Source organism: Medicago truncatula, chromosome 7, assembly GCF_003473485.1.
Source record: "Medicago truncatula cultivar Jemalong A17 chromosome 7, MtrunA17r5.0-ANR, whole genome shotgun sequence".
Lineage (NCBI taxonomy): Eukaryota > Viridiplantae > Streptophyta > Magnoliopsida > Fabales > Fabaceae > Medicago > Medicago truncatula.
In genome coordinates this window covers 44818832-44839383 of record NC_053048.1, presented here as the reverse complement: position 1 = coordinate 44839383, position 20552 = coordinate 44818832, and the positions used below count along the sequence as shown (strand labels likewise).

Genomic DNA, 20552 nt, shown 5'->3' with positions numbered 1-20552 from the left:
CCCTCCTAAAGTTTGTATCTCTAGTTTCGAGTATATGGAGTTGTTTGTCTGACTCGTCGTAGATTACATGATAAATATATTTTATGTCCTCTCAATTGTGAACTTTGTCCAGAACCGATGAAGAGTGATCAACATTTTTTTCCCAATGTGATAAGAGTGCCCAATGCTGGCATATAGTAGGGCCTTGACACTTGATTATCAGCAAATTGCAGGACCGCTGAACAAAACCTCTATCATTCTGTTTGGTTGGGTTTTTGTGAGCACAAAACCGAGTCCATGTTCATTCGTTTTATGAAGTTGTTATAGGCATTGTGGCAGAATCACAACAATAGTTTATGGAATCAACAAGTGAGTCCTAAACAAATATGTATAAATTAGATCGTCTGCCCGTGCTGTCGCACGGGTCATATATAATTAACAACATAAGTCGATGGGATATATATTAATCTCATGTTTGTATGATAAAGTACTATGATTGAGTTATTTGAATTTATGATATTTGTTTTAATTTATCCTCAACACGCTGAATATGCGCTTAGTAATATCAAATTTACGTAGTTACTAATTGAGCATATAATAATGCATTAACCATGTCATAAAACATACTATCAAATTACCAAGCGGCGGATGCGTTGTGAAACGATTGAAAATGTGCTTAGCAACATTAAACATACACAGTCAGTATTGGAGCATAAAACAAAGAACTAACAATGTCATAAAAAATACTATCAGAATATCTATTGACTGATGGGTCCTATAACTATAATGGCACAAGGACATGCTGACATATCTTCCAATTAACCTGCCAGCAATTAGAAAGAAACACAATCAGTTTCAGAGGTATGGTTGTTTAAACTAACAGATATAGCTAAACATTCCATGTTTCAATCTGCAATCTGCCTGTTAAAACTGAACATATCAGTAAATATTATTATGCCGTTGCAATCGACAGACAGGTTGAGAAGCATGTATTTTTCATCAGTGTTTTGAAAGGAAGCATATACTATACTGAATAACAACACACACTGATATAACCTTGGTATAAGAGGAAAAAAAAATATTCACCTTGTAGTTAGAGAGGAGAAAATTGCAAAATTGAAAAAAGAAAAACTTGCATAAAAATTTTGAGAAATATTATAAAGAAATAAATGAAGAGTTTGGATATGAACACTCAATATCAGTAAACATATATATCCACCTCATTTGGATGATCTGCTAACACTAAAGAATTGAGAATAAAAATTTAGAGAGAGAGAGAGAGAGAAGAGATCCAAAAAGAAAAAGAAATTAATAAGTCTCATTCGAAGCTAGGACTCCCATTGTCCGACTTCGTACTGATCCACATACAGCTTTCAAAAGATGTCCAGCAACACTCAACAAATCTCTGATATTTGAAAAACCATGGAGACACAAAGAAACAATGAAAGGAAAAAAATTTGTATATGGAGATCCGAAACGATGTGCCTCTTATCTTTCCCGTGAAAAATGGATCAAGTTAATTGAAACAACTCATTAATGCGATTTTCGAAGAGCCAAAGTATCACATACTGAATATGAGAGATGCATGCGATTTGATTGGAATTGGAAGCCACAATCTAAGCCTAACAGCCTTTATGTTCTGCATGTTCTAAAATGCCACTTTGCCTTCATAAAACAGTTCAAAATTGTTGAGATATTGAAAAGTTGTGACTATTTAGTTTTAACTTCACTATTTATTGTATTGGTTGTATTGATTAATCTTCCTTATTAATTAGGGATTAACTAGGAAACTCCTACCCATATAAATGTACATTCTCCCCACATAATTTGATATGATAAACATATTTTCAGTCTTAAGATGGTATCCAGAGCATGGTTCTGAAATCATAGTTTTGTCTTTGGGTTCAGTCGCTGTCAAGGCCATCCCTATATTATTTTTTTTCTCAATTCAGTCGTTTGGTGTCCAAAAGGAACCATCCTGATTTTTGTTTCGTGTTGTTTAATGGCGATCCAACCAGTTTCCTCTTCAGCCACATTGGCTCATTTCAACAATTCTACAGTGTGCCTATCTCACTCTACTGGATCATGGGTTTTAGATTCTGGTGTTTCTGATCATGTTGTTGGTGATCCCTCTCTTATCTCTAATTTGTCACCTCCTAAGATACCTCACAACATTACTGTTGCTAATGGTTCTAAGGCACAATTTACTGGTATTGGTCAAGCTTCTCCTCTGCCATCTCTATCATTGAATTATGTGTTATTCATACCTAGAAGTCCTTTTAATTTGATATCAATTAGTAAACTTACTCAATCTCTCAATTGTTCTATAACATTTTCTTCCGACTCTTTCCTTATACAAGACCGAAGTACGGGAAAGACAATTGGAACAGGATTTAAATCACAGGGTCTCTATTATCTCCACTCTTATCCATCCACCATTTGTGGTGTTTCTGCATCTCCAGATATCATTCATCGTCATTTGGGTCATCCAAGTTTGGATAAGTTAAAGGTATTAGTTCCTCACCTTTCACATTTAAAGTCATTGGATTGTGAATCATGTCAGCTTGGCAAACATGTCAGAGTAGCTTTTCCAAGTCGTGCCAATAAAAGATCAATGTCTCCCTTTGATATCATTCATTCTAATGTTTGGGGTCCTAGTCGTGTGTCGCCTACATTGGTATGCAAATTGAGAAAGTCCTTGTATGGATTGAAACAATCGCCTCGAGCATGGTTTGGTCAATTCAGCAAAGTTCTACAACAGTCTGGGATGACCCATTGCAAATCAGATCATTCTGTTTTTCTTAAATGCTCAACATCAAATAAATATATCTACCTAGTGGTTTATGTTGATGACATTGTAATTATCGGTGATGATTATGAAGGTATCAAGGCCCAAACACCACTTTTCAAAACCTCATTATTTGACACACATCAAAAACCAAATCAACAATAAATCATGTCTCTGGGAATCAAGACCCCTTGAATACTCAATTCTAAGGGGGGTAAGATCAAAGTAAAATAAATAAACAACATGAAAGGAAAAGAAAATAGAGCAATTAGGAAAGAAGAAAAAAAAAAGAGAGAGAGAGAGAACAAATGCATTTCCAAGGGAGAAAATGAATGTACAGTCTCATCACCACATGTAAATCCTTCCCTTCCAATCACTCTAAATACATGTTTCAATACATCTACACCACCTCCCGGTGCTTCATTTTACCTCAACAGAAATTGCAAGAATTAAGATTTAACTAAATATTCAAATGGACAAAACAATTTATAAGCCATAATTGTAAAAGAGAGAGAAAGCCACACGACTGAGAAAGTGTGAAGCTTTACTCAATCAAATTACATTATATAGAACTCAATCAAATCTTAAGATAAAATCCTACAACAGCAAATCATTCTCTAATTTAAAATAAAGCAAATTAAATGGCAATAAACCTTACAACAATTTCTTAAAATAATTCAACCAAATAGAGAACTGTCCAAAAATCAAGAGCATGTTGGCATTAAGCTCATATCCAATTCATTGTATACACATGAATCATTACCATTAACAAAACCATACGCATATATATAAAACTCTCACCTACATTTCAGATATCAAATTCTATATGATGTGGGCACAGCTTCACAATTTTTTTTACATAGACTCTCCGTGGTCATCTTCAATATTAGTTGGCACTGTACATGTGAAAAGAGAAAATCAAAATCACAACAAATAACAATTAACGAAGAGAATCAATGCTAATCTTGTAAGAAGCGGTTCTTCAGTCATAAATGTGATCACCAAACATAAAACATAAAGATTAAACAATTTCGAAATCCCAAATCAAAGTAACTATTCAGTAACCTAGTTAGAGAAAGTAATGTAATAGAAATTTTGGACTTGTTTGGTTGAAAGGGAGGCCTTGAGCCCAAAATTCTCCTTAGCGAGCATTCTCATGGTGGTCGCAGCTTCTCGCCGCTTCAACGAAACATCTTCCTCATGCAAATCCTTCACATGCCGCTTCAGTTCCTTCAATGTTTCTTCCTTCTTCTCCGCCTCCGCATCTGTCTCCACCTCCGCCATGTTCAGAAGATCGGAAAGCTTCTCCGATTTTACATTCAGTTTTGAGGTTTGATTCGGTTTCATATTCACATTTGGGTATCTTGTGGATTCTATTTATTCTAGCTTTATAGGTGCCGCTAAATTTAGTTTAATTACTGCAAAATGTTAAGTTTGAAGTATAACCGAGGTTAAGTTTATTTGTTGACAAGGGACTAAGGTTGCCCATAGTCTAGCCAAGCCGACCATTTCAAATGCTAGTTGACTTGTGTTCTTCCTTGTATCCATCCTTATTTGATTAATGAAAGGCGATGAGTTGGTTTAAGAAAACTGTAAAATTGAGTTTCGTTTTTAAAAAACTCGATAACTATTTTCCAAAATATATACTTTTTCGATAAACTATAATTTGAGTTTTCTGAAATTTCAGATACGTTCCAAAAAAAAAAAAACTCATTTTTACTTGAATTATCAAAAAGCTTCTAAATGGTCTGAAAAAACTCAACTCAGACGATAAATTATATAAGAAAGAGTAATTTGGAAATTCTACGTAAGATGTGGGGCATAAAAACCAACAAATGGGGTTGAGATATAACATCTCGTTGATTTTTCATACAAAAGCAAATAGAACTGTAAAGAAGATTCAGGACACAAGACCAAAAAACAAAGGTCACTGCTGAGCTGACCGAAACAGCACCTGAACTGACTATACTATAAACAAACAAATACCAGGAGAAACTTCAAACCAAAGGGGAGCACAAGGGCGGCATAGAAAATATCAGAATTTTACATGTTTTCTCCATTTTGACAGATGCATGCATTCCTTTAATACAACCGCTTAGAAAAAAATAGAAGCAGAGACTGAATTTAGCAACGACATATATTTTATGTCGGCGAATTTCTCCTCGTACATTGCATGGATTCTCAATAATAGTACATAACATATCATATGATAATGTCAATTCAGGGAAAATAACATGTACGACTAACTTTCTCTTGGAGCAGGCATTATCCTAAGCCTCTCCTCAGATGACTGATTGCCCCCACTAAATCTCTCTTCTGCTAAAAGTGACTGCAGATCACTCCCATTTGCCAAACTGTTAAACTCAACTGCTTTTGATGGCAATGTCGGGTAACGCCGTTGGCAAAATGTCATTAACCTCTTCACTGATTGTAAGTACTTACGAGTTGTTTCATCATTCATGATGTGAGCAACACTATTTGTGTAGATCTTTTCACGGGCAGATCTTTCGTGAATACCAACCATAGTAACACCAATAGGCCAGGGAGCATTCCCGATAGCCAGCCTGATATAATGGTCCATTGCAGCCAGATAATCTCGCCTCATACAGCAGTCAACCATCAACATTAGTGCCTGCCGAATGTCATCCTGAAGAACCTGAAAATACATGCACCACATCCATTTTATTAGTTCCAATACAAATGCTTCAGAAGACAAGCAGCACTGACACATTTCATATCAACAATATGATTAAATGAAAACCATTACTTGAAGCAGAATAGCACGCACTAAGACACAGAATATAGAATTTGAAAATTGAAAGCTATGCTAAAAATTCAATGTCTGACACCCTTAACATAGGATCTCAAATAACCAGCTAAGGGAGGTTGGAATGCATTTTTTTTTTACTATCAAGCAAACATAACGCAATACCAAGACAAATGGAAGAACCTATTACACCAGACCAGTCATAGACTGAATCATCCAAAACAAGTACAACTACTCACTAAATATCAATTTTCCGGGGTTACCTATATCAAAGTAAAAGATATTCAAATAGAAATGGAAAACATAAATTTCGTCCAGTGAAATCCTTCAAGAGCTCCCATATTATACAGTAAAATCCACCAACTTAAGATTTATTCCTAAATTTCCCAAGTCAAAACAAAGGAACAATAGTCTTTAAACACTCCAAGAGTGCCACTCTAACAAGGTTAAAAGCTGTATTTTCCAAAATATACGTGAAATGTAGAACTGACAATGACAACTGTGTAGTCTACTCTTCCCAAAACTGTTTACTAACAATACGTGCATATAGACACTGCCAAAAAAATCAATATTAACAAGGTAAGAAAATTAAGAAAAAGTTGCTGTAAACTTAAGTAAAAGACTGCCATATCACTGAATTGCTTGATCAAAAAATTGAATGTATCTCCTGCCCCAGATGCTCACCGGCTCTACATCTCACTTTAGATTTGGGATCTACTAATTTATTTACAAGCATAAAATTTTACACACCAGTTTACAAGGCTGAGAATAAGTTCATGATTCCAACTATGGAGTTTATAGCAAGTAAACCTTTATAACTTCAATCATATTTATAATTAAATATACAACAACAACCAAACCTTATCTTGCTAAGCGGGGTTGGCTACATGGATCTAATTTAGCCATAATGTTCTATCATAAACCATATTTGGATCCAACTCATTAATCTCTAAATCTTTCATATTAGTTTCACTTATAGTTTTTCTAGGTCTTCTCTTGAAGTTTCTCTTATATTTATAATCAAATATAATATTTTATTTTAAAATCAATAATTCGGATATGAATCAATTAAACTAAATCACATCAAATTCACTAAAGTAATTCATCCAATCTTTCAAACAAATAAAGTACCAGAATCCGAAATAAAATATAAAATTAACATCAAATTAACAAGGTGATATTCAAAATATCACATATAGCCCCACTGCTACAAAGCTATGCATTCGTTCTAAACAAAGTGTTGATATTGCTGCACTTGGATCTCAATCAAGGTAGACTGTTCAATTATTCTAAACAAAGTGTTGATATTGAGAACCATGAATCAGAGCACAGTACAACATTGGCTCTTAAAATATCCAATCCATAGTGTAGGAAAACGTCTCCAGTTTTTGCTGTGCACGCTACCTTATTGGTGCTAGCAGTTTCAGCACCATTTACAAGGATAAGGTGGATGAGGTTTTAATGCGAGAGTTTCTTTTAATTTAGGTGATTCTCTTTTATTGTTTCACGAGGTATTCCTACTTTTACACAGCAGAACTTCTTGGTAAAAACTCCTCTAAAACATATAATGGAAAGAACAACTAACAAGGCTCAAATCCTCAACTAGAGAAGAACGATTATGAAACTTGAGAGAATCACACCATCAAAGCAGAGGGGATCCAAAGGCCATAAAAGTCCCACATCCAAATCATATGCTTCAAATGTGATACTCAAGTCCAATGCCTCCTAAGTCCAAACCGTATAATAAGCCATTTGTAAGCATTTCCAGTCTGCAGTTCTCTCCAGCCTTGAAGCAACAATTGGAGTTGGTTTTGTGCGACTAGAAGGTCACGAGTTTGAGTTGTGGAATCAACCTCTCACAAATGCAAGGTAAAACTACATATAATATATTGTAAATAGGTCTGATCCTTTCCTTCACTTTCCATGTGAGAATACTATTACATTGAATTGCCAATCTGCAATTCTGCGCCCTTCAAAACATGTTCAAACAGTCTCACTCAAAATATAGTATCCTGTATTTCCAACCAAAACACAACATCTAGATGCATGCAAATGCAACGAAGCTAGAAAGTTCTCTGAAACTCGCCTTAAAATATCCTACCATAATTCACCATCTTTCCAAAACTCACCTTAAAATTTAAAATACATAATACTAAAACATCATATTTTTGTCCATCTAGGTTTCATACAGAAAGTTCTCCAAATACACAGTGATGACAATGTATAGACACCTCTCCTAACTCAATCTGCTTTAAACTTCACTATGTTCCTATTTGGTCCAACAGTTAACATTCCAGCAAACCCTAAGATTAACTATCCAATTAGTTTCCAATCACATTCTAATGGGTGAATTCCACTAGCATGTAAATTTTCCTATTAAACAAACACCAAATACCAGAAAAGTGGTTTGCTAAATGTATAAACAAGCAATATACACATAGTCAAAGGAAATTAGAAGCAAATCATGCAGACAAAACAGAATAAAACTCACCTTCTTCCTACAAAACTTAAACAGCGGGTTCAAGTATCGCGCACACTGCTTGAATGTAGCAACCATAGACTTCCCTTTAGCAGTCCGCTTCTCCGTCTCCGCCATCTCACGCAACTCCTGTTTCCACTCATTCAACAGCTTCTTGAAAAACACCAAAATCTTATCCTCATCACACAACTCCTCGAAATTCGCCTTCATCCTTTTCAAATCCTTATCATTATCACCACCACTAGATCCACCACAATCACTCAAATCATCATCACCAGCACCACCATCACCATCCTCAGCAGCACCGTCCTCAGCCTTCTGCCGCTTCCTATCACTCAAAATCCCCGTCTTCTGCCTCTTCCTCAACTCCGCGATATCACGCAAGAAATCATTCGTCTGTCCCTCCGTCATATCACTATCCACTTCAAACAATCCAGCTTTGAGAACGTATTTAAGCCGATCGAGTCTCACATCGTCGTCTTCGCCGAATAGCGTCACCGGTTGTTTGAGAAAACGAAGACGGCGGATGACTTCTTGTTTAGGAAGGACGAGGCTGTCGATGTTTTGTTCATCGGGGAGGGAAGCGCTGGATGAAGCAGCAGCGGATGTGACGGAGGAGGAAGCGTTGGTTGATGAGGTTGTTACGGTGGAGACCGTATCGGAAGTCGTTGAGTTGCGTTTTTTAGATTTGGCTTCGAGTTCGCGTTTTTCTTCTTCGCGGAGTTTTTGGATTTGTTTCTGTTGGATCTCGGAGCGTTTGAAGAATTTCTTGCCGCCGGTTTCTTCGGCTAGGGATTGGCGTTTTTTGAGAAGCTCTTGCTTTAGAAGGTCCATCCTAGGGTTTTGGACGACGGTGCTGTGGTGGTTTGTTCAGTCTTCTGATAGGAAAAGGTTTTTGAGGATTTGGTGTTTGTCAATTGACTCGAATGAAACGACTCTGTTTTTGAGGATTTGGCAAATCAAATAGTCAGGGATTTTTTTTTCCATTTGATTTGGAAGAAGAAAAAAAAAAACTAAAACTATTTTGCTTAAATATGTATTTTTGGTCATTTATCTTTAAACAAAGATGTGTTTTTGTCATTTATCTTATTTTTAACATATTTTGATACTTTATCTTCTTTAAAAAATTCATGAGACCAAAACCTGTGCTTTTTTTATGAAGATTGGACCGTCATAATATTCCTAAGAGCTTAAAAGCCCTCCAGAAGGGTTTAGGCGCCCTATAGAAGGGACTTTGGAGGCCTAGGCGCGTCCTCCTCAGGGCGCCGTCTACCTCGGCTTCTAGAAACCTCTAGAAGTCGCCCTAAACCGCCTAAATGAGCTAAAAAGACTAAAAACCCTGCTTTCTTAGAGCTTAAGTCACGCAGGAAAAAGCCCATTAGCAGGCTATAAATAACCCTCTTGGGGTCATTCTAAAAGGATCCATTTATTCAGTCTAAAAACCCTAGATTAGAACCCTAATCTGCGATTCTTAACCCTAGAATCTTTACCGTACTTTTTCTGCAAGTACAAAGATCAAAAATAAAATTGACTATATTTATCGGAATCAAAAACTTATTTAACTCTTATTTTATTTGATCAAAATGACCTACTTAACTTGTGTTTCAAAAGAATGTTTTGCTTAATTTAATTTTTCTGTTGTTACATTTTTATTTAATTTACTTAGTATATAGTATTTTAAAATAGAGATAAAAAAATTGCCTGAATTTTATATTCATATATTAGAATCTTTATTGATTCTTTTTTTACTTAGATAAACTTTTAGATTGAAGAGACGATGTCTTATTTTAAGGGATGTATTGGATTAGGATTCTATGAGATTTTAAAATACTTTTTAATTATGAAAGAGTCTTGTGGTATTCAATCAAGACTTTTTACAACTTAAAAAAAAATCTCGTGGTATTCAAATTTCGAAGGATTATTTAATAAATTGGATTTTGATGGATTTTGCGGGATTTTATAGTGTAATTTTAACAAGAAAAAGTCTTTCATGAAAAGATGAGACTTCTTGAGATTGTTTTTCTTTTAAAAGTTATTATCTCTTTCTTCTCCTTTCTCTCCCCCTCCCCATTCTCTCCTTTCTCTCTTCGTTTCTCTATCTCTCCACTCTCTCTCTCTCTCTCATCTCTCATCCCCCCTCTCTACCTCTCTCTATCTCATAAAAAAAAATTTGTATTGAGAGTATTATGATAGAGAGTATGTTGTAATCAATGTTCCGCAAATCGAGTGTTAACTTTCTGAGATTACCGAGTTTACGTTTTTAGGTACCAAAATCGTGTTAACTCTGAGATAAACTCAGTTTCTGGTAAAATCGGAAGGTTTAACGAATTTGACTGAGTTAGCACTTGGTAAACTCGTGTAAACTCGACCGATTTGTAAGGGCTGACACAATTTTTTTTTTGAAAGATTTGTAAGTGCTGGCATAATTTTAAGGCTTAATTGCACTTTTCCCCCCTATAGTTTGCCAATTGTGCGATTTTGCACCCCATAGTTTTAAACGAGCGATTTTGCCCCCTATAGTTTTCCCCCTTTCAGATTTTATGGTCCCCATGACATTTAGTGCTGATATGTCTGTTTTTTATCAATTAATGTGTGCCGCGTGCGTAATTCCATTTTTTAAAAAATAAAAAAAATGGTATTTTTCAGATTTTGAGAGAAGGAGACACGTGATATTTCTTCTTAAAATCTAAAAAATCACGTGCTCCTTCTCTCAAAATCTGAAAAATACCATTTTTTTAATTTTTTAAAAAATGGAATTACACACGTGACACACATTAATTGATAAAAAACCAGCGCTAAATGTCATGGGGACCATAAAATCAGAAAGGGGAAAAACTATAGGGGGCAAAATCGCTCGTTTAAAACTATGGGGTGCAAAATCGCACAATTGGCAAACTACAGGGGAGAAAAGTGCAATTAAGCCTAATTTTAAATATATACAATTGAATTTTGTGGGAATAACATTTTTAACAAATAAAAAATGTGTATTGAGAATAATGTGTTAGAGTGTTTTTTAGTCCCTTAAAATCTTATAAAATCAATAAAATTCTTAAAATTTTAAAATCAATAGTAAAAGAATTTTTTATTGGTTTTATTTTTCTTTATTCAAACACTAGAATTTATTTGTTCATTATTTTTATCATTCACGCTTGTAAGTTTGTTCTTTTTTCCCAAAAATTTATTGAATCCTTTGAATTTTAAAATCCCATAAAATCATTTGAAATCCTTAAAAGTCAGTGTGATAAATCATTTAAATTCTTGAGTGTATAAAGTCTTTTAAAATCTCACAGAATCAATACAATCTCACACGGTCTTTTAAAATCTTAAAGACTTTTTTTATTAAAATAGTCTTTTAAAATCCTAATCCAATACACTTCCCTAAGTTTGGGAGAACCTTTTCTTTTTTTACCACTATAGAGTTGATTTCCAACAAATCTTTATGTTATTTATTTTAGACTATTACTTTTCTCACCCTATGTCTTTCCTCGCGCGCCCTTTTTTTTTCCAATTTTACCCATGGTCCGGATTTCGTTTTCTTGATTGCATTGTTAGAATTTTGCAGATGTTTTCGGATTTGAAAATCCTGAATAATGTTTTACCATAACTTTTGCAATTTTAATCTTCAAAATTCGTAAAATAAAATGCAAATAAAATAAAAAAACAGAAATAGAAAGACACAAACATAAAAACAACTGATTTTATTAATATATGAACAATACATTACAAAAAATTTCAAGCTTAACTTATTACATAAGCAATACTGGAGGAGCCACCGGTGGAGAGGAAAGAGGGGGGAGGAAAGAAGATGGTGGGGAAGAAGAAACTAATGCTGCCTGATAAGACATACCAGTTGTTTTGGTGTTGGTGGGGATCAAGCTAATTTCATAACATTAGCATTGTTGACGTTTTAAGTTTTCTTTAACTTTGTTTAATTGAAGCGAATAATGGAAAAAAAGCATGCATATTGAAGAGTCTTTGAAGTATATTCTCTTCTTCTTCTCTTTAGTTTGGCAGAGGATGGGTAAAGATTAACAGCGATGATGATGTAGTTACCGATAACGGTGGTATTGACGTTTGCAAGGGCATTATTCGTAACATGATGATGGATTTATAGTTGTGGTCATCGTAGTTGTTCTTCGGTGATAGCTGAGGTGTGGGTTATGATCGAAGGTCTCGAGTTAGCGATTGCTATAAAAATCTCAAGTATTTTTTTATTTGAAGAAGCTAAGCTAGCTATCAAAATTTACATCGAGAAAATAGAACATAAGAAAGTCTGTTTGGTGTGCAGGATAAGATAAGATAGAGACAAGATAGAATAAGAAGCTGGTTAAGGATAAGATATGATAGTGACAGGATAAACATTTATCCTATCATGCATTTGGTGCACACTTGATAAAAAAGATGATAGCATTATTTTATCCTATCATGCGTTTGGTGCACACTTGCTATCGACATGATAAAAATTATATTCTATTTAAATTACAAAGTTATTCTTGTGAAACAAATTCATAATTTTTATGAAGAAAAAATAATAATTTTCATATTTTTATTTGACAATAAAAAAAGACAAGTAATTAAATAATATCATATAATTGCAATAAAAAAAAAATAGTGCTGCTAAAAATTAAAATACTCAAACACAAAAGTACCACTTAAATAAGTAAAAAACAATAAAGAAATATATCGAAAAAATGAAATTTGTATCGACTTTAAATTGTCATACAGATAAGTAGCAATAAAACAACTAAGCAACAGAAAATTAAATTGAGTAGTGATATTTTAACAACCATTTTGGTACAACATTTGAGACAACTTTGTTGTTCTCTCTTCTCATTGGTCAAAAACAATAGAGAGAGAAAAAAAGGTAGAGAGAGAATAAAAACATAATGTGAGTATGAGAGAGAAAGTTGTACAAAAGTTGTATCAAAATAGTTGTACAAATATCATTTCTCAATTAAATTGTCATACGGATAACGGATAAGTAGCAATAAAACAACGAAGCAACAGTACAATGATAAAACAACAAAATATTGTCAAACATTTTCAGCGAACAATACAAAAATTACTGCGCCAATGACTTCACAAAGGCAAGACGAGCACCAACATTAGCACAACCCCAAAATATATGAAGACGGTGTGGCACTGATAAAATTTTCTCAGCAGCAGCAAAACGCTCTTGTTCTGTTAACTCCATTTTCTCCAATTCCGCCATAACATTTCTGGAATCATCAATCACATCTTCGACGAAACCTAGACAATTTGCAGCTTCACACAATCGTTCTGAGCTTTTTTCAAGTATACTCCCAAAAGTCTGTCCTAGCTCTGAAATACTCTGAGCAATTATATTTGCTCCTTTGTTTCTTTTTCTAGATTGGATGTCCATTTGGCCAGTCTTTCTTTTAGATTGATTAATAGAAGGCAACTGTGATATTTCTTCTTCCTTCTCCTCGTCATTAAGTTCTTCTTCTTCTCTATCGATCTCCTCCACATTGTCAGCAGAAGGAGCAACACCTTTTCCAGTAGCACGATCTTTTCCAAAAGCATGACCAAGTTTGTCAAAAAGCGGGATTGGAGCATAGCTATAATCTTTTGCATTTGGGTGACTCTACACAAGAATAAAACATATATGTTTATAAGTAATCAAAAGGAGCAACAAAAACATTAAAAATATATATATTAATTAATAAATGCTAACCTTTACATATTCCTTCCAAACTTCATCACTATCCACCTTAATCGTTTTTCTCTCTTCATTCCAACCAAATCCACTTTGCATTAACATATCATAAATTATTCCATAAAGTGTCCTTAGCCTCTTCATAGTCGATTCAATATGCGGTTTTACCTTAATTCCACATCCAGGAAACTTCTCCTCCAAAAGTCCTTTCTATCACATTTCTTGTCATAGAGTGTTTCATGTTAAATAGCTCTTGCTTATTTGAAGGTGTGTATCCATGTCTCCATTCACTCCGATGATAACGACACCCTCTATATGGAGAAAGAAATCATTCCAAATTTGTGTACCCAACATCCACAAGATAATAATAACCTATAATAAAACACACTTGTCAAATAAAAATATTTTTTCATTATTGAAATTTTAAATATGCATGATTTCTCTAACCTGTTGGAACATATTTAACCCATTCTTCCTACCAATAGCATTCCTCAATACCCTCGAGTCTGAAGCTGATCCTTCCCATCCAGGAAGCACATAAATAAATTGCATATCCCTAGAACATACACCCAGGACATTGGTAGATATATCCCCTTTTCTATTTCGATATCAGAGGCTTGTCAACTGTTGGTACATTAACTTGGATATGTGTTCCATCTAGTGCCCCAAGACAATTCTATAAACAAATATCAAATTACGAATTGAATGTTTTGTAGTATAGAAAAAAACACATACAAAATTGAAAATAGTTCCTAAAATGAAACGTACCTTAAACAATTTCCATCTTTCATCCTTACAATTTTCTGGGACAGGTTCAGGAGCTTTAAGAAGTATTTCATGTAATCTTAAGATCCCATTCAACACTAGATTAAAATACCTACTAACGGTTTCTCCTGATCGTTTAAATAGAAAATTAATTACACGATTCTTAGAATGTTGTGCCAATATGTGTAAGAACATAGCCACTTGTTCTTCAGCACATACCAGTCCATCTTCTTTCAATTTACCTTCATTACGAAGGAGACAACACAATGAACGGAATGATCTAATATCCATCCGAAGTTGATTAACACATATCACATCGTCTCTCTTGATTATAGACTCTAGGAATTCCCCCCTTAATCCTTCCCTATCCATTGGTTGTTGCTTAATGCAATGATTTTCATAAAGCCATATTGAGGAATGACTCACTATCATTAAAATTTGAAAACAAAGTTCAACCATATCTAAAAACAATTGTTGCAAAATTAGATATAGCATCATATTCAATTGTTCCTGTAAATCATCCATTTTTACCTATAAAAAGGAACAAGTATTCTGAGAGTACTCACATAACCATTCAGACAATATTAAAACAAACAAACACACAAACTTTTCTTTGTAGAAATCAAACAAATATTCAAAATGATAATATGCTATTGTTAACAGTCCCGAATGGGAAGAAAAAAAAAAAGCACCAAAACTGAAGGAAAAAAAATGAAACATGTAAACAGACACTGCTGTAGATGCAGCAGAAGGAACAGTAGTACGTTTCCCGTTGCATGGAAAAACACAAAATTTTCCAATCAGAAGAAGAATAGAAACAATTTTTTTTTATCAATTAACAAATTTTCCAATCACAACATTAACAACTCTATAACAACAATTAACAAATTCAATTTTTTTTTTATCAATAATTACAAATTTTCACAAGAATAGAAACAATCAGAAGAAGAATAAAGTGATAAGTGATTCATGGGAAAACCCTACCTGAAGGTTTTGTGTGTGTGTGTGTGTGAGAGAGAGAGAGAGAGAGAAAGAGAGAGAGGAAGGGAGGACTGACCTCAGAGTGAGAGAGATGAGAACAAATTTTTATGATCATATCATGTCTCCTTATCCTGCGCACCAAAGGAGCTATTAAAGAAACACACTCCAAGATTCAAAACTAACACCACCAAATCAACCAAGTGAGTTAGAAATATAAACAATATTAACATCGAATTTGATTCGTTGAAGATAGTTAGATTGATACATATGAGTGCATGTTTGATTTGCTAAAAAATGAAGGACATGACAAAACAACTTTAGTTCTCCGGTGTTTGATTTGTAAAACTGTTTCAGGTACATGACAAATTGGATGCAAGGGACAAGACAAAAACCCATATTTTTGTCTTTCACTAGACCACATCACAACTTTTTGTTCCACGTACAAGTTATCTAAAAATCCAAAATAGCATTTCGTCCCAAAAAAATCGTATAAAACAAAAAATTATTTAATACCATAAAAATTTGTTATGTACTATTCTGCTTTGTGTTGTGCTGTTATGTCTTATATTATTATGTCTAGTACTTACTATTTTGCAAACCAAACAAACCCGAAATCATCATTGTTTTGATTTGGTTAATCAAGTTCGTGGTCTTCCTTCAAAACTGTAGTGGTACAAAATGCAACATTTTTAAACTTATGCCTAGTATCAATTCTTTATCATGTTCCTAATTTTGCTCATTCTGCGTAGCAGTTTACGGCGTAATATTTTGCATGTATGATTTGTGACTCAGAGGCGGTTTCACCGCCCGGCGACCTCAGGCGGTCGTCCGAGCTCGATCGATAATGAGTGGTGGATCTTCCTTGAAACCTATGGTACTGCAATGTTTATATATATATATATTATATCAGACATATTATTTACATATTTTCCAATTAGCGCAGTGGAAAAGCAGTTGCTTTTTCTCTCAGACGTCGCGAGTTTGATTCTTTCTTCTTCTCCCTTTTTTATATTTTTGTATATATTTATTTTTTTGTCAAAAAAGTTCCATGGTAGCAATTAACATTTTTGATAAATCTTTCAAACAACTTAATATATAGTTCATAGTATTTTGGTACCCCGATAAAATAACTCAAGATCCACCACTGTCGATAAATTCTTCAAACAACTTAATATGACGATCCTTTTTTATTTTTATTAATGACTATTTATCTATATATATATATTTTTTTTGATGGAAGGAATTTATATATATTATGTCACATGTGAATTTGCGATAAATTTTTCGTCTAGACTCAATGTAATTCCTGGCTCCGCCATGTCACATTTATCTCTCCATTGCATTAATCAATTAACATAACGCATGGCATTTGTTTACACGAAAAAGTCCTACAAGTTTTTTTTAGTTTAAAACAACCTACAACCAAATTAAGGATTGACCGATGCTTAGATAGCCAAATGAATAATGAATCAATGAATTTATTTTACTCGCATTTTTGGTATGTTTGTCTGTTATCAATCTTTACTTATACTTTTCATAGTTTACTAGTTTTAATAACTAACTAGTATACAAGAACATACAAAACTAGTATAGTAAGTTGAGAAATTAAAAAGAAACCTAGATCACCGACCATAGAATTATGTTCCAAGAGCAACGTGTGGCCACGGGAAAATGTTATTGAAGTTGATTTTGATGCTTTCAGTAATTTTCCACTCTCTATGTTCCATCCCCGAAACACTTCGTAACTTCCGTAACAAAAATGGTATCACTACGCTTCCCTTTCACATTTTCTAACCCAAAACCACCTCAATCCCGACGCCCTTTCTCTAAATTCAAATTCGCCGCTGCTGCAGCCGCCACCGCCGGAGCAACTGCCGCATTCATCGCCAATGATCGCCACCGTCTCTTTCTACAAAATGCCTTGAACTCTTTCTTCACTTCCACTTTCAGCAACAACTCCTCGCCTCTATGGGGTTCCCTCAGTTTGGCTGATAGTGGTGTTCCTATTGTTGACTCGAGGACTGGATCCTCTTTCCCTTCTGTTCTTGAAGCTTCTCAGAAACTCTGTGGAATTGGGTTAAGAACGAAAAGAATTTTGGGTTTGAAGAACATTGATGTATATGCTTTTGGTATGTTACTTCACTTTTATTCTGCATGGCAAAAACTAGTGATAGCTAACTGATTCAATTTGTTTGATAACTTTTCTAATTGCTTTGATAGTGCTATGTTGACTGTGAAAAATTCAATTTTTTTGGAAGGTGTTTATGCTGACGATGATGACGTAAAGAGATGTCTGTCTGAGAAATATGGCAAATTTTCTCCGTCTGAATTGAAGGGAAACAAGGAGTTTAATGAGGATCTACTGGAAAATGATATACATTTAACAGTAAGGCTTCAAATTGTTTATAGTAGATTGAGCATTCGTTCTGTGAGGAGTGCATTTGAAGATTCTGTTGGAAGCAGATTGCAAAAATATGGGGGATCAGATAATAAACAATTACTTCAGAGGTGAAATGGTTTCTTCAGCTTCAGTTATCTTGAGAATTACTTGTGTAGAACTTGTTAGAACAATAAGCACATATGTTTATATCACTATAACACTCTAGAATTCTCTTTAAGTTGTCCTTTGTTTGTATCTTTTTCTGCTTTAAAAAATTAAAAGCATTTTATAATTGTTACTAGTATCTTAGATCTCATAAACCTTTGAAAACTGTATTCCATGTGTTTATTCATTTCACGAGACAATTTGTTGAACCATATGTAAATCCAATTGGGTGAACTCCGTCTTGTAGTTATTAGTTAACTAGCATGCTTTGATGTAGGTTTACTTCACAGTTTAGAGATGAAATCAAAATACCTCGTGGGTCTGTAATTCATCTCACAAGAGAGAAGGGCCATGTTCTTCGTACAACAAGTAAGATATCCTTCCCTGCGTTTCCATTTTCTCAACTTTCAGAATTATACTGCAATACATGCATAATCTTTTTTTGTGCTTCATGAGCTAGTCATATAACTGATAAGTATAATTCAAGTCCTCTAAACATTGGATTTCAGAAAATTTAGTAGAGAAATCGTCTGTTTCATGCATTTTCTTCCTTCTTCAGTTAGTATTGACTACTGAGTCTAATCGAAGGGGTGTCCCCTGATATACCACATTCCAAACTGGCTATGAATCTTACAAATTGAACAGAGACAAACCCACAATAATATTTCATTTATATCTTTCCCATTATTTTAAAGAAATGGGTGGAACTACTACCAGTATTGCCAAATATCGGCTATGGCGGTGCCACGGCGGATTTTTTTACAGCAGCCATGGCCAATTTGTGAAGGATTGTGGCGCCGCGGTATTATATGGTAGCCATGATCTGCCGCTACTTTTTTTATATTGTAAACCTGCCAATTTGATTATCGGATAGAGTTGTCTCAAATGAATTCCGGTAATGTTGAAATATGGATGTTGTATCTTCTCCTTTTCTAATTTAAACCGAACCTAATAACACTTGAACCTTAAGAGTCACCTTTACCCCTGTTTTTTTTTTTTTAAGAACCTTTACCCCTGCTTACAAGAGAGTATAAAATAAAATAATAGAATAAATAAGTATCAAGTACCATACGCAGTTATACCTTCGCGAGGTTCTCTTGTGTAATTGCTTATACTCGGTTAAACTTTCAACTCAGTTGGTGATTTCAAATTCGAACTGGTACAATTCTATTAGTGTATTGTATTCATGTTCTTTAACCCATGCAAATTTTTAGAGCCCCTAGTAGTAGGTGTTTTGGTTGATACTATTCTTGGTGACAGTAAATCACAACAAAAATCTTTGACGTTAATTTTGTCTTGGTTGTTGCAGTTGACGGACAGGAAGTGGGAAGCATCCAGAGTAAACTCCTATGTAGGTCAATCCTAGATTTATATATTGGAGAGGAACCATTTGATAAACAGGCCAAAGAAGAAATAGAGCTCAACATGGCTTCTTACATCCAAAGTTAGACTGCTAAAAAAAAATCCTTTGTAGGACATGGGTTCAATCCTTGCTAATTCCATGCCTCTAGTAACTTTGTTCAATATCATGTAAGTAATTTAACCCTGTCGATGTATCCCTTGTGCTTCAAGAATGTTATACCCTGAATTTATTCATATCTCATTACTATCTCTTACACTTGCAATTTTTTGAGCTACTCATTTCTTTTTTTCCCCACTTGTAAACGTAACATCTTGTGACCAAAGTCAAGAAGATTTACTTTGTTGAGAAGACTAATTTGCTCTATTTAATTATTTGCTTGTGTTATATCAAAAGCACGACATCTGAGTTTCAGGAAACTTCTAATCCCACTTTTAAAATAGGAAAATTCTTAATTTTTACCAATAACGTATGGACTATGTAGGGTATGTTATTTTGAGAACCCAGATTCCGCTTGAGTTTAAGTCGTATTATTTATCTAAGCATAAATAATTGATAAAGAAAAAGATATACTTTTGGACATCTTTTGCCTTTTCTAAGTGTGTTCGCGTCGAAAGGTCAAGATTTGTTTAGTCTGCAAAAATATAAATTTGATCCTCGTCAGGAGTTTAACTTTGATACTTTATACTACGAACTAGTTTATACTACTAGTATATATTGCCTCTAATCAAAACTAATATTCAGCTTTCAGTTCTGAAATAGTTTATACTATGAAGTAGTTTGAACTAGACAATATTTGATTCAGATTGAACAACAAGCGACATATTAGATTTCAGTGGTCCTATATTTTCGCCATCAGGAGTAAAACTTAGGTGTTACATATTAAGGTTTGAAGTTCCAGTACTTTCTGTTCGTAATTTTCTTTATCTACTAACACGTGTACTTGGTTTCTTTCCACTCTTTATTAGGGTGCATGTCAGGTTGATAATAGATTACTGGCTATCAGGTTGAGAAAACTAGTAGATAAAAGTTAACTAAAGTTAAGAACTTGCAATGCTTACAGTGAGCGCTGTACATTTTCATCATCATCCCTTCCAATTGAATGGGAATTTCCAGTTGAAATCCCCTTTTATGTACAGTTCATTAAATGTGAGATGATAAAAGAGGATTTCATTCAGAAATTCACACTCAATTAAAAGAGATAATGAAAA

The 20552-nt window shown here is 34.2% G+C and overlaps 4 protein-coding genes across 4 annotated transcripts; 1 reads left to right on the top strand and 3 right to left on the bottom strand.

The window, feature by feature from the left end:
* Positions 1-4793: 4793 nt before the first annotated feature.
* Positions 4794-8985, bottom strand: LOC25499124 (pre-mRNA-splicing factor 18). The gene is made up of 2 exons (XM_013594288.3): positions 8026-8985; positions 4794-5423 (listed from the first exon to the last, which is right to left on the bottom strand). The coding sequence occupies exons 1-2, from the start codon at positions 8845-8847 to the stop codon at positions 5010-5012; spliced, it is 1236 nt and encodes a 411-aa protein (XP_013449742.1). The 5' UTR covers positions 8848-8985; the 3' UTR covers positions 4794-5009.
* Positions 8986-13062: 4077 nt separating this feature from the next.
* Positions 13063-14017, bottom strand: LOC25499123 (uncharacterized). The gene is made up of 2 exons (XM_024771061.2): positions 13709-14017; positions 13063-13618 (listed from the first exon to the last, which is right to left on the bottom strand). The coding sequence occupies exons 1-2, from the start codon at positions 13832-13834 to the stop codon at positions 13076-13078; spliced, it is 669 nt and encodes a 222-aa protein (XP_024626829.1). The 5' UTR covers positions 13835-14017; the 3' UTR covers positions 13063-13075.
* Positions 14018-14114: 97 nt separating this feature from the next.
* On the bottom strand, positions 14115-15117 carry LOC120577110 (uncharacterized). The gene is made up of 2 exons (XM_039828072.1): positions 14459-15117; positions 14115-14366 (listed from the first exon to the last, which is right to left on the bottom strand). Exons 1-2 carry the CDS (start codon positions 14978-14980, stop codon positions 14289-14291), a joined length of 600 nt encoding a protein of 199 aa, XP_039684006.1. The 5' UTR covers positions 14981-15117; the 3' UTR covers positions 14115-14288.
* Positions 15118-17050: 1933 nt separating this feature from the next.
* LOC25499122 (fatty-acid-binding protein 1) lies at positions 17051-19618 on the top strand. Its single transcript, XM_013594286.3, has 4 exons — positions 17051-17565; positions 17695-17944; positions 18259-18350; positions 19291-19618. The coding sequence occupies exons 1-4, from the start codon at positions 17196-17198 to the stop codon at positions 19428-19430; spliced, it is 852 nt and encodes a 283-aa protein (XP_013449740.1). The 5' UTR covers positions 17051-17195; the 3' UTR covers positions 19431-19618.
* Positions 19619-20552: the final 934 nt, after the last annotated feature.

Bases quoted from the DNA above. Each gene is read 5' to 3' on its own strand.
- LOC25499123 (XM_024771061.2), bottom strand. From the start codon at position 13,834: ATGAAGAGGCTAAGGACACTTTATGGAATAATTTATGATATGTTAATG. The intron at 13,619-13,708 runs GTTAGCATTTAT...ATTCTTGTGTAG, and splicing joins TTTGGAAGGAATATGTAAAG to AGTCACCCAAATGCAAAAGA.
- LOC25499124 (XM_013594288.3), bottom strand. From the start codon at position 8,847: ATGGACCTTCTAAAGCAAGAGCTTCTCAAAAAACGCCAATCCCTAGCC. The intron at 5,424-8,025 runs GTGAGTTTTATT...ATGTATTTTCAG, and splicing joins TTAAGTTTTGTAGGAAGAAG to GTTCTTCAGGATGACATTCG.
- LOC120577110 (XM_039828072.1), bottom strand. From the start codon at position 14,980: ATGGATGATTTACAGGAACAATTGAATATGATGCTATATCTAATTTTG. The intron at 14,367-14,458 runs GTACGTTTCATT...ATTTGTTTATAG, and splicing joins AAAGATGGAAATTGTTTAAG to AATTGTCTTGGGGCACTAGA.
- LOC25499122 (XM_013594286.3), top strand. From the start codon at position 17,196: ATGGTATCACTACGCTTCCCTTTCACATTTTCTAACCCAAAACCACCT. The intron at 17,566-17,694 runs GTATGTTACTTC...TTTTTTTGGAAG, and splicing joins CATTGATGTATATGCTTTTG to GTGTTTATGCTGACGATGAT. The intron at 17,945-18,258 runs GTGAAATGGTTT...GCTTTGATGTAG, and splicing joins AATAAACAATTACTTCAGAG to GTTTACTTCACAGTTTAGAG.